This window comes from Pristis pectinata, chromosome 4 (assembly GCF_009764475.1).
Source record: "Pristis pectinata isolate sPriPec2 chromosome 4, sPriPec2.1.pri, whole genome shotgun sequence".
NCBI classification, from domain to species: domain Eukaryota; kingdom Metazoa; phylum Chordata; class Chondrichthyes; order Rhinopristiformes; family Pristidae; genus Pristis; species Pristis pectinata.
This window is the reverse complement of record NC_067408.1, coordinates 6,051,517-6,064,262: the sequence shown is the minus strand read 5'-3', so window position 1 is coordinate 6,064,262 and position 12,746 is coordinate 6,051,517. Positions and strand designations below refer to the sequence as shown.

Here is a 12,746-nt window from a genome sequence, read left to right as displayed (position 1 = left end):
TCCATACATGAGTTTGTACAAAAAGGTTAGACTACAAGTAATTGAGTCAAATTATGGCAAGAACTGAAAATCTTTCTACTTATCTGGTATCGTCAACAAATTTAGCATTCATAATTTGGTTTCCATCATCCAGGTCTTTTATAGAAATCATAATTCGCTGAGATCCCAAACCCAATCTTTGAGGCACATCCCATATTACACCTTTCCATTTCTAAAAGTGACCCATGTATGTCTACTGTCTCTTTGTCGCTTCTGTCTATCTTCACCCACCCCAATGTGATCTCTATTTTTTTCCATAATTGCCATTGATACAAGGGCTTAGCAAATATTTTCTGGAAATTCAGCTGCCAGTTCCTCTTCATACACATAGTTTAAGAACAACGAATCAGTAAAATGTCATTTCCCTTTCAAAAGTCAGGCTCATTTTGCTTCCTTAGCTATAAATCTTCAAAGATGCTTTAACCTCCACAACTTTATTTTCAATATATTTCCAAAATAGATTTAATTTCAATTGTTCTCTACTTTCCATGTTTAGCTTCCCTTTTTGTTTGTTTATGTATCCTTCTGTGCGTTGTTCCAATTCAATCTTTTTGTTTGACGTTGTATTTATAACTACGCAGTGGCTATGTAATTCGACTGACACACAACCGACCAAAACATTCTATAAGACCATAAGACATCGGAGCAGAATTCGGCCATTCGGCCCATAGAGTCTGCTCCACCATTCGAATAGGTTAGGAGCTGTGGGCATGCGATGTGGCGATGGACAAGTGGTGAGACTACGGGCTGCCCCAAGCACATTCTCAGTGACGCAAAAAGACGCATTTCACCGTGTGTTTCGATGTACATGTGATTAACACATAAAAATTTTTATCTTTATATCTCTTTATCTTTAACTTTTCTTCATCAATATTTTAAAACTAAGGTACAAGCACGTGACCACCGTGAAACAGGCGTGGGTAGAACATAACTATAACTTTGTTAAATTCAACGGAATGGTCAAACAGATCACGAGTTAGATTCAAAAATAAGTAACAGTACTAACTTTTTTGAGTAAGCGCTCAGTTTTTTATTACAATGGAAGTAAACATGCGACTACCTCGCTTCAGTATTAATTAGTGTGCGTAAAGTTAGTGATTATGATTATCCAAAACCATTCTTCATTGCGCAGCAGAATTACAGAAACAAATATGATTTGATTAGACTAAATGGCTTCTGAATGTAACGCTGACTCAATTTGCCTTCAGAATCTTCAGTTGGCACTTGCTAATTGGATAAAGGAAGTGGGGAATTCAAATTATTTCTAACTGTCCTGTTTTTCTTATTCCTCTTCATACCAGACACAGAGACAAATAAAGCAACTTTCCATTTATCCTTGAATTCTAAGAAGTGCAGAGCGTTGCTACGTTTTCAATCATACACAAAATTAAAGTGACATGTCCTACTATTAATAGAATATTAGTCGGCCCAAAATACCACGGGGAATTGGTTTGCATTAAACGATCGAAGTTCATTGAGTTCACGAAATATGGTTGAAACAATTCTCAAAGTTTGAATAATCATCAAACCACATTAAAAAAAAAGATAAATTAAGTCCTGGTTCAGCTGCATTTGACTGCTTGCATTGCTCTCAGTCGATAGCCTGATATTCAGCTCCCGTCTGGTGATCATCTGGGCATAAAATTTCACTTTACCTGCTAACTACACGTCTTTGGGATTTGGTAGGAAACCGGAAAATGTGCAGGAAACAGGAAGAACGTCAGCTTCAGAAATTCCAGTGAATATCTACAGTCAATCTATTCGCTTTAGGTTGTCATTATAGCCATTCCAATACTTCCCAAGTTCGCACGCGGTTCAATGTATCGGGATTTAACTCTATCCACATTTTAAAACCAAGACACAATCAGCTATCGACGGCGCAACAGGCAGACATAGCAGGACATAACAACCTTGTAAAATTCGACGGAATGGTCAACCAGATCACCCAGTAGATTGGAAAATATCGTTTTATACGAATAAATGATGGTACTATCCTTTTTGCACAAGTGCTCAGTTTTTGATTACAATGGAAGGAACCTTGCGAATATCTCCTGTACATATTAATGTGTGCGTAAAAATGAGTATTTATGATTATCCGGAAGCCTTCTTGATTGCGCAGCAGAATTATATAAACATATATGATTTGATTCGAATAAATCCCCCCGACTGCAACGCTGACGCAATTTGCCTTCGAAATGTTCAATAAAAACTTACTAATTGAACACAAAAGGCGAGGAAGTCAAATTATTTTTCATTGTCCTATTTTTGTTATGCCTCTTCGCACCAAACAGATACTAAAACAGCTTTTCATTTATCCTTGAATTCCAGGAAGCCAGAAGCGTTGCTACGTTTTCAATAATATACAGAATTAAACTGACATATTATAATACTAATAGAATATTAATGGCTCAGAATACTACTGGGAGTTGTTTTGCTTTGAAACATCCAAGTTCATCCAATTCAGGAAATTGGTTGAAGAAGTTCTCAAAGTCTGAATAATCATCAAACCAAATTCAGGAAAGTTTTCCTAAAATTACGTATGCATTTAACTGCTTTCATTGCTATCCGTCGATAGCCTCAGGAAAACACCCAACATAAATAAAGAACACTCCAGCTCCGGCCATTCTATCTTCTTCCCTGTCCCGTCGGGCAGACGATACAAAAGCTTGAGAGCAGGTACTGGCAGGCTCAAGGACAGCTTCTATGCTGCTGTCAGCAGACTCTTAAACAGACCTCTCAGACTGAAAAAAGTTGAACTCTTGATCTTCCAATCTACTCCGTCGTGGCCCTTGAATTTCATTTGTCTACTTGCACTGCGCTTTATCTGTAACTGTAATACATTATTATACATTCTGTTTTCCTTTTTACGACCTCAATGCACTTATGTCAGAAATGATTTGTCTGGATGTCACGTAAGCAAAAGCACTTCACTGTGCTAGGGATTCAGAAGTTAAGGAATTATGTGAATTATACCAGGCATTAACTCAAACGGAAATTAGTCCGCAGTTCTTAACAAGCAGTAATCGGTTTGCAATTAAAATGACAGTTTTGTAAACAAGCGGTACTGTCCATGAAACATGGATTACTGACTCACAGAAGTCCATTCAAATGCTTTGAATGCCGCTGGGAACGACAGAACGTATTGCATTTCCGTAATTATTCCTTCTTAGCTGTGCTTTCCAGCCAATTTCAGAAGATAGTTTAGTTTGCACCATATTGGTGAGACTGGATCATAGGCCAGAATAGGCCAGTAGATTTCTTTCCCAGACTGTTAATATTGAAGCAGTTTTTTTTATTAATAATCTTATAGTTTTATGGTTAAATTTAGGGTTTTATTATTTAATTTGACTTGCATTTTCTGACGGCGGGAAACTCAAGAATAAACTGAATTTATCAGATCAACCTACCCCGAGAAAATGGTAGACTTGCTAAACCTCCGCGGTTCCTTTGATTATTTCCCCGCGGATGCAGAATAGAAATATAAGAAATAGAAGCCGGATGCGACGCTCACCCCTGTGTCTGCTCCGCCATTTCATATAATAATGGCTGATTCTTTATGTCAATGCCATTGATCTGTAGTAACCCCAGATCGGTTGAGCTCTTAGTGTATATAAAAACTTAAAAAGCTGTCATTTTTGTTTTTGAATCTACTTTGGGATTAAATTGTCAGCAATCTCTCGAGTAGTGAATCGCAAACGTTTGCTGTACTGTAGGTGCAAAACTGTCTTGCCACTCTATCTTTGAAAGGTCCATCAATTATTCTGAGATGGCTTTCTCTGTTTCTGGACACCTCAGCCAAGGGAAATATCATCCCTGTACTTGCGATCGCGGGCACTGCACGAAATGTGTACCATACAATAGCACGATCCACAAAGAGACTGGGTAATGAATTCCAGCATTTTGACCTGATTACAATCAGGGGGAAAGTATGAATGTTAAAATCAGAGTGTTGCATGACTTCGAGAGTGTCTTACATGTACCTGTACGCATTGCCCATCTGTGTGGTGGAGATTGCAGTCTCAGCGTAGCGTGATTGACAGACGGCACACGATGGAAGATCTAATGTTCTTCCGGCAAAGCGACCTATTCTGGGGAAGGTTAGGTATGTCTAGGCCGGAAAGACTGATCATGAACAAAGTTGGACCATTATCCTCGAGGGAATGATTGCTTCTGCTGTGTGGGGATGCTCAACCCAATTTTCGGGGGGATTTTACCAGAGAAAGTTACCAATGAAAAGGAGAAAAGGGGATTGAGAGGGAAGAATATGACTGAAAAAATAATTAGAAAGCTATCAGATAAAACCAAGCCAACAGAGGTTGCAAGTTTTCAGTTATGTTTCTATTAATGGCATGTAACATATCAGGCAATGCAGATATGCTACCTGAGTAATTGAGCACAAGGCACTTGCAGAGACCTGGCCAAAATATAAGGCGAAATAAATGGTTCTAAAATACCAGAATACAACGTGTTCAGAAAGGAACAGATTGATTGATTAAAGAGAATATCGCAGTTCTGGATAGAGGGAGGATGTCTGACAAAGATCAAGGACGGAAACTATCCGTTTAGAGTTAAGAAACAATAGTTGATTGATGACAATACTCGATTATTCCAGTAGCCGTCAATGAGCGAAAATGTTATTGCAAAGGTAGGCTGCAGGGAAGTTGAAGAGATATACAAAAAAAACAGAGTAGTGGCAATGTAGAGCGTCATCTATCCATATGTGGTCTAAAATCCGAAACCGTAAGAAGAAAGGAGGGAAAGGGGTTTCTTCTGTGTTCAGCAGAGCTTTCCTGATCAGTATGTTTGTAGTTCCACATGTAACGTGGTATTTCTGAACTGTATCAGGCCAAGAGGGCATGTATCATTGGGAAACATCCAGAAAATAGCGATCGTAATACAATAAGATTTAGAATGGCTATGCAAAGGATGTAGAACAATCCTAGAAAAATGCGATCAATTGACGAAGAACGTATTTCATTGGGTAGATAATAGTTCTGGCCTGGATAATCTGGAATGGAAGTTTATCAGGAAAGAAACATAATTGAATACTGGGTAATCTTTTCACTACAATCTACGTGGATTCGCATTAGTGGAAGCAAAGAGGTTTCGGAGGAAGGATTTTCCACAGATGTGCCTGAAAGTTTGGGTGTCTCAGGCAATTTCCTGTTTTCGTGTTGGATTTTCAGCAGCGATAGTTTTGTTTTTGATTTTCAAGGGGATGAAAGCTACAGTCTCCAGGGGAATGGAAAAGGCAAAAATGTAGAAGAGAATAAAAAAAGAGTATCAATCATACGCCAGGCTGTTAACAGATGGAAATTTTCAAAACTGCCAGAGGTAAAGAGAGAATATGAGCAAACTTTGAAGCAAACACAAAGGAAAATCCAAACATACAGCAGATGCGTGGGAACAATAAAGTGGCCGTGAAGGAAGAGATAGACCTCTTCAGAGACCGTAAAGAAAACCTGTTCATGAAGTCAAGGGGCATAATGAATGTATAAAATGAGTATTCACACTTATTTTTTTTTAACCTGGCGAATATGTTGCTGAAGTCTCAGCAGAGGAATATGTAGTTGCGATCTGGGTGGTGTCACGGACTCAGTGAAAGTCCCTTTAAGATAGAGAGTGTGTGTGTGTATGTGTGTGGGGCGTGCTTACGTCAATAGAAGATAAAGGACGTAATGACGTTGTTGAAGAAGTTAGAAGAAGGAGAGAGAGAGAGAGAAGGGAGAGAGACACCAGCCTGCCAGTTTTTCTCTATCGATGGATGAGAAACTATAACTGTGTCTGCCACTGAAATCCATGTATGGAAGTTGGAAGTAATCCGGTGGAGTTCACTTTGTTGCTGACCTGTAGAAGGAAACAGGTATTTGTGTGTGTGGACGACCACGATTCAGATGCTTTTCGGGGTGAGGAAGTCACTACCGAGTAAACACTGAAGTGTCGCTGGGGTTCCATCGTGGAACATTTGGATTTCGTATTTACTCTCTCTATGTTTCTCTACGTCTAGGTCTTATCTTCAGACAACGGTGGTTGTTGAAGAAGCCCTTGCTCATGTTTCACCTTATGGCTTGCGGAACTGAACTTTAAGAACCATTCCGGAACTTGGAGTTTGGGACTTTGTCACACACACACGAAGAGTTTAGTTTTGGAGTTAACGTTCAAGGTTTAACATTTTTGAATTCTAACATACTAACATTTTTACTTTTATTTTACGTGTTATCATAAGTAGTGATTAATAAAATAGTTTTTAACACTGAATCACGCTCAGTGTGTTTCTTTTGTTGCTGGTTCGTGACAGTGGAATGAAAGTTTGCAAAGCGGAAGCAGTGGAAAGGGAAGTTGCACTGGAAGTGTACAGAAGACCTGGTCCACGTTGGATGCTTTGGAACTTACTGAGAAAAACATGAGTACATTGCAAGGCTCCTGATAATACAAATCTAAACCGCCAGATATTCGGGGTGGTACTCAAGGACGAGAAAACGGCAAATGTTATGAGTTTATTTTTTTGGAAGAAGATGTAGACATAAATTTAGTAACTTCAAAACAGATTTTAAAAAAAACTTCAGTGTGGAGACAACAAAAAGGAATATTATCAGCAGTCGCTAAAATAAACCTGTATTGATTCGAGACATCGACGTGAATTTGCGAAAGACTACACGTCTAACAATCTTGGTAGAGGTGTCTGGTGAAGTAAAGAAGGAGGTCTGTGAGGGAAGAGAGAGAAGAATTTTATAACTGCAGGGACTCACGACCCTAATATTAACGTGGACAAATTTTGTGTGAAAGACTTTAGACGAGGTAGAATGATTCAAGTGAGTCCAGGAGGGCATTTGAACCAGTTCCTAGATAGTACAAGAAAGCGAGTACCATTGGAACTCAAGGAACATAGCTGGGCACGTGTTTTGAGTGTCAGTGGGAGAGTATTAACCATAACACTCTAAATTTGACAATAGTCATGGAAAATTGTCAAGGTGAACACGACTTAAGTCCGTGAATTGGGCAGAAAGCCGATTTGACAATCATGAGAGGAGATTTTGCAAAAGCAAACTGGGAGAAGATTCTTGCAGGTAAGTCAACTTCCCAGAAGTCAGTTTTGGACTGACGCACTTCCAAAAGGTGAAGGGCGAGAAGAACATGTCTTAAATAACAGCTGGTGTGAAAGGATCTCGACTGTTGAATTAAAAAAAAATATACGGCAGATATAGAATACTGAAAACAGGGAGGCCCGACAGGTGTATAGAGAGTGTATTGGTATTAGTTTATTATTGTCACTTGTACCGTGGTACAGTGAAAAGCTTGTTTTACAAACCGATCGTACAGGGCAATTCATTGCACAGTGCAGTTACATTGATTTAGGACAAAGTGCATTGATGTAGTACAGGTATAAACAGTAACAGTACAGAGTAAAGTGTCACAGTTACAGAGGAAGTGCAATGCAAGAAGGTACAAGGTCACAACAAGGTAGATAATGAGGTCATAGTTTATCTCATTGTATAAAGGAACCGTTCAATAGTCTTATCATAGTGGCTGTCCTTAAGTCTGGTGGTACCTGCCCTCGGGAAACTGCATTTTTTACCCGATGGAAAAGGAGAGAAGAGAGAATGTCCCGGGTGGGTGGGGTCTTTCATTCTGCTGGCTGCTTCACCAAGACAACGAGAGGTAAAGACAGAGTCCAAGGAGGGGAGACTGGTGTCTGTGATGCGCTGGGTTGTGTCCACAACTGTCTGCAGTTTCTTGCGGTCCTGGGCAGAGCAGTTGCCGTACCAAGCCGTGACACATCCAGATAGGATTCTTTCTATGCTGCATTTGTAAAAGTTGGTGAGAGTGAAAGGGGACAAACCAAATTTCTTCAGCTTCCTGAGGAAGTAGAGGTGCTGTTGACCTTTCTTGGCCATGACATCTATGTGATTTGACCAGAACAGGCTGTTGGTGATGTTCACTCCCAGGAATTTGAAGCTCTCAATCCTCTCGACCTCAGTACCGTTGATGTAGACAGGTGCATGTACACTGCCCCCTTTCCTGAAGTCAATGACCAGCTCTTTTTTTTGACATTGAGGGAAAGGTTATTGTCATGACACCATTCCACTAAGCTCTCTATCTCCTTCCTGTACTCTGACTCATCGCTGTTTGAGATATGGCCTACAACGGTGTTATTATCTGCAAACTTGTAGATGGGTTTAGAGCAGCATCTGGCCACACAGTCATCAGTGTATAGGGAGTAGAGTAGAGGGCTGAGGACGCAGCCTTGTGGGGCACCAGTGTTGAGAATAATCGTGCCGGAGGTATTGCTGCCTATCCTCACTGATTACGGTCTGTTTGTTAGAAAGTCAAGGATCCAGTTACAGAGGGAAGTGTTGAGTCCTAGGGCTCGGAGTTTGGTGACAAGCTTGCTTGGGATTATTGTATTGAAGGCAGAGCTGTAGTCAATAAACAATAGTCTCACGTAGGTGTCTTTACTGGCCAATGCTCCAGAACTGAGTGTAGGGCCAGGGAAATGGCATCCGCTGTAGACCTGTTTCGGAGATAGGCGAATTGCAATAGGTCCAGGTTGTCTGGTAGGCTGGAGTTGATGCGAGCCATGACCAACCTCTCAAAGCACTTCATGATGGTGGATGTCAGAGCCAATTATCTGTAGTCATTGAGGCATGTTACCTTGTTTTTCTTTGGTACCCGGATGATAGTGGTCTACTTAAAACAGGAGGGAACCTGAGATTGAAACAGGGCGAGGTTAAATATGTCTGCAAATACTTCTGCCAGCTGATCAGCAGAAGATCTGAGCACACGGCTGAGTAGCGGGTACTGAAAAAACAATGGGAGGATAAGAGGGGGTATGATATATCACTGCTGGACAGTATAAGGAAAATACCAAAGCATTTTGAGTGTATCGATGGTATCATCTTGAAGAGACAAAGAGCAGGGCCAATTAGAAACCAAACTGGCAATCTGTGAAGAGCCGGGAGACATGGAAGTCTCAAGTTAATATTTCTCATCTGCCTTCACCAGCAGAAGGACATTTTATTTGGGGAATTCAGACATGAGGATGTTGACGGTCTGTAAGTTCGGTGTGCAGGAGCAGGTAGAAATAGTAGGTCAAAGTGCAGTCATGTTTGTGGATATTAGGTCAGAAGTAGAAGCGGGCAGTAAATGGTTGAGGTACTATCAGACTGGAGGCTATTGAGGGGATAACCTGATGCGATAGATCGTGTGAATGCACTCAGTCTTTTTCCCAGAGTTGGGGTATCAAGAACTAAAAGGCAGAGGTGTAAGGTGAGAGGGGAAAGATTTAAGGGAACACGAGGGCCAAGGTTTTTACACAAAGGGTGGTATTGTATGTATGTGGAATGAGCTGTCAGAGGAGGTGGTTGAGGCGGGTATAAAAACAAGCTTGAAAAGACAGTTGGACACGTACATGGATTAGAAAGGTTTTGAAGTTCATGGGCCAAACCCTGGCAAGTGGGACTAGCTTGGATATGGCGTCTTGTTCGGCATGGGCCACTTGCGCCGAAGGGCCTGTTTCCGTGCTGTTTTACCCTATGACTCCATGACTCCATGACAGTCTCTTTTTTGGCTTCACATATGCTGGCAGACCTACTGAGTATCTCCAGTATTTTGTGATTTTAAAGCAACGGGTATTTATGGCTTTCATAAGATTGAGATCCAAAATAAACACCGACCTTCACATCACCAGATATCTGTGTCAATTGCATATGCGTGCTAGTTCCAAATTCAATCTAAGTGTTTTTGGCCCAATTTTACCACACTTATATATCGATAAAGGGGTTTTTTGGTTTTGTCCTAGAGTCTTCACTGAACGAGTAATGTCTTTCTTTAATAAATCGTAATGTCTCTTACTTTTTACATTCATTTCATTGATGTAATGACACCGTGAAATGTGATTGAAGTTCATTAAATAATTTCTGTAGCCGCACCAAGTTCTGCTTAAAATTCTGATCATAATATGTTTTCCCTTCTGATTCTAACATCGAGTCATATGCCATTATCTTTGTCATTTGGCACCAGAGTTCAACAAAATTGATTTTTTTGTTCAGTCAAATGAACAAACAATTCCAAGAATAATGAAACAAATTATTTTGATTATATTATTAGCACATTAAAACTCATAACGTTATGATATCTGCAGAAACATATCTTCATGAGGAATAATGTCCTTTAATTGCCGCTTATTTTTCTTTCATTTTACATTAAAATGTGTAATGTCATATTATTCAAGAGCAGTGCAGTTATACTTCTCAAGAAGTCACAGGAATTGCTGACATCGCTGGAGAGAACCGCACACATGACGGATGATTAATATACACCGAAGTTCTTTCTTGGATTCGACAGTGGAATATAACATTTTCCCAGAAAGCAAGTGAACTGTGGGCAAAATATTGAATTACTACCATCATCATCATCATTAATGTTGATATCACTCAAAGGTAACAAAGGATGACAGGACTTCATGAATATAAAGTCACTGTTGGAGACTCCGGCAATAAGCGAAGGGTGTAGCGATATAGTTCTGATGCAGGAAGAGTCTGGGAAGCCGCAAAATAACAAAGATTATTTTTGCTAGCGCTATCTGCTTCAACTAATTGTTTGAATTACGATTCAGACAACAGCAGGACATTGTAGACCGGTGGTAATGAAGTTGTTTCTGTCCTATTTACACTTCATGATGACAAGCAATATTATTGGTAGAAGCAATATGAAACTCGTGGATCCCAAAAGTATTATCAAACATATATGTGTGTGTGTGTGTGTGTGTGTGTGTGTGTGTGTGTGTGTGTGTGTGTGTGTGTGTATCTATATATATATATATATATATATATATATATATATATATACACACACACACACATGAGGAAAAATATTCTACCTGCCTGGGACGTTCTATTGGGTCAGAAAGGTTACCTATAGTGTTCGAAATGAAGGAACAGAATATTGTAAGCGTACTTGTAAAGCTCGTTTGTCCATTGTCCTTCACCAAAACCATGAGCCTTTGTTTGACAACGTCTTACGCTGTTAACCTTCGGACTGCCTTGACTTCACCGGAATGAAGGCCCGCGGCGAAGAGATCCCAATCGGTATCCTCAGCCAGTTTATACAAACGTCGAGAGTTCTGACGAGAACCTGCATCCTTTGCCATCACTTTGGTGACCAAAAATCCGGGAGATATCGACTGTAGGACTTTCACCAGAGACACTGACTGGATCCACAATAATGGTACAATAATAAGCGGCGCGTTGTGGTTTTGATCCAGGATAGTAATGCACACAGTAGCAGTGCTGCTCGGTGATGGAGAACCGGCATCCTGAGCCTGGACGGTGATTCGCAAGTTCTTCAGTTATTCGTAATAAAAGGAGTGCAATGAAGCAATGCTTGCACTTTTTGAGTTAATAGCAAAGTACCCCGATGGGAGCTCCTCTTCCATCTGATAATCCAGAATGAAATATGATATATCTCCATTCTTGCCCAAATCGGGATCCAAGGCAGTAATGCAAAAAATAACAGACGCACCAGGGATATTGTTCTCTGTCAAATAAACGTTATATTTTAACTATGTAAAATGTGAGGGGTTGTCATTGATATCTGCAAAGTAAACGTAGAGTTTTATTCGTAAAAAGCGTGGGTGTCCCAGAATCCCAGGCAAAAATAGATATGTTTTAAGATGCAATATTTTCGTATCCTGCCCATCACTTGTTAGCAATTTATAACTGTTCTGCAAAATTATTTCAAGTTTGAATAACTTCTTGATTCCAATCTGAATATGGCGTTTCTCTCCAAAATCTCTATCCGAGATGGTGAAGACAGCTGCCAGAGTACCCGGCGTGGCGTTCTCAGGGATCATTTTGATTGCAGAAGTCAGATTTATATCGGAGGTTTTATCATTTATACCCACTATTTTGACAAGCACCTTGGCATACCCAATGTGCGGAGCATTGTCCAATACCTCACTGCAATTTTATAAATGCTTGTTCTTTCAAAATCCATCAAATCTTTAGTTCTTATCTCTCCAGTTTCCGCTTCCAAGACGAACAAATCGCGTATTCTTTATGAAACCTATTTACCAAAGGAATATTTGATTTCAGCCTTCCCACCTTCGGCTAACTCGGCTGTGTGCAGCCTGATCACTAAAATTCCTTCAGAAACATTTTCTAATACACTCACCCGGTATACCTCTTGATCAAAAATATGAACATTATCATTGGCGTCCATCACTTAAATTATGATTTGAGCTGTGCCAGATCTTTTCGCGATCTCTGGTTTGGTATATTTTAGTGCCCCGTGTAATATACTTCAGCTAAACAATTCGTAACTCGTTGTTTTGAAATGTCTTCCTCTTTTTGAAATATTGCTGTTGCATTTGCCGCCAGATAATCAAAGGGAGCCCTTCCATAATCTATGGAAATTTGATAGATTGTAGCCAATGCACCTATTACTTCCATTGTAGTAGATTTAGTGCACTGGGACGCAGATACGGGGTCATATGGATTTACTGACTCTCAGTCCTATGAACATGTATGTTTTCAAATCCGACTTTTCATTTAACATTTGGTTCTCTCTTTTTTCTCTTGTGTGAAGATAGAAAAAAGGTATTTGCAGAACTGTCTATTTACTTGTACCGAAATATAAGTTCTCCTGCTTGTGATTGTGGGCGACTTATGTTTGTCCTATTATTAATATCACTTATGATCTTCGATCAT

The 12,746-nt window shown here is 40.0% G+C and overlaps 1 protein-coding gene across 1 annotated transcript in view; it reads right to left on the bottom strand.

Moving 5' to 3' along the window:
* The window catches only part of LOC127569153 (protocadherin Fat 4-like), a 101,521-nt gene that overhangs the window by 35,032 nt on the left and 53,743 nt on the right, over positions 1–12,746 (bottom strand). Inside the window, 1 exon segment of the mRNA XM_052013541.1 lies at positions 11,061–11,359. Within this exon segment, the coding sequence (XP_051869501.1) occupies positions 11,061–11,359 (299 nt within the window).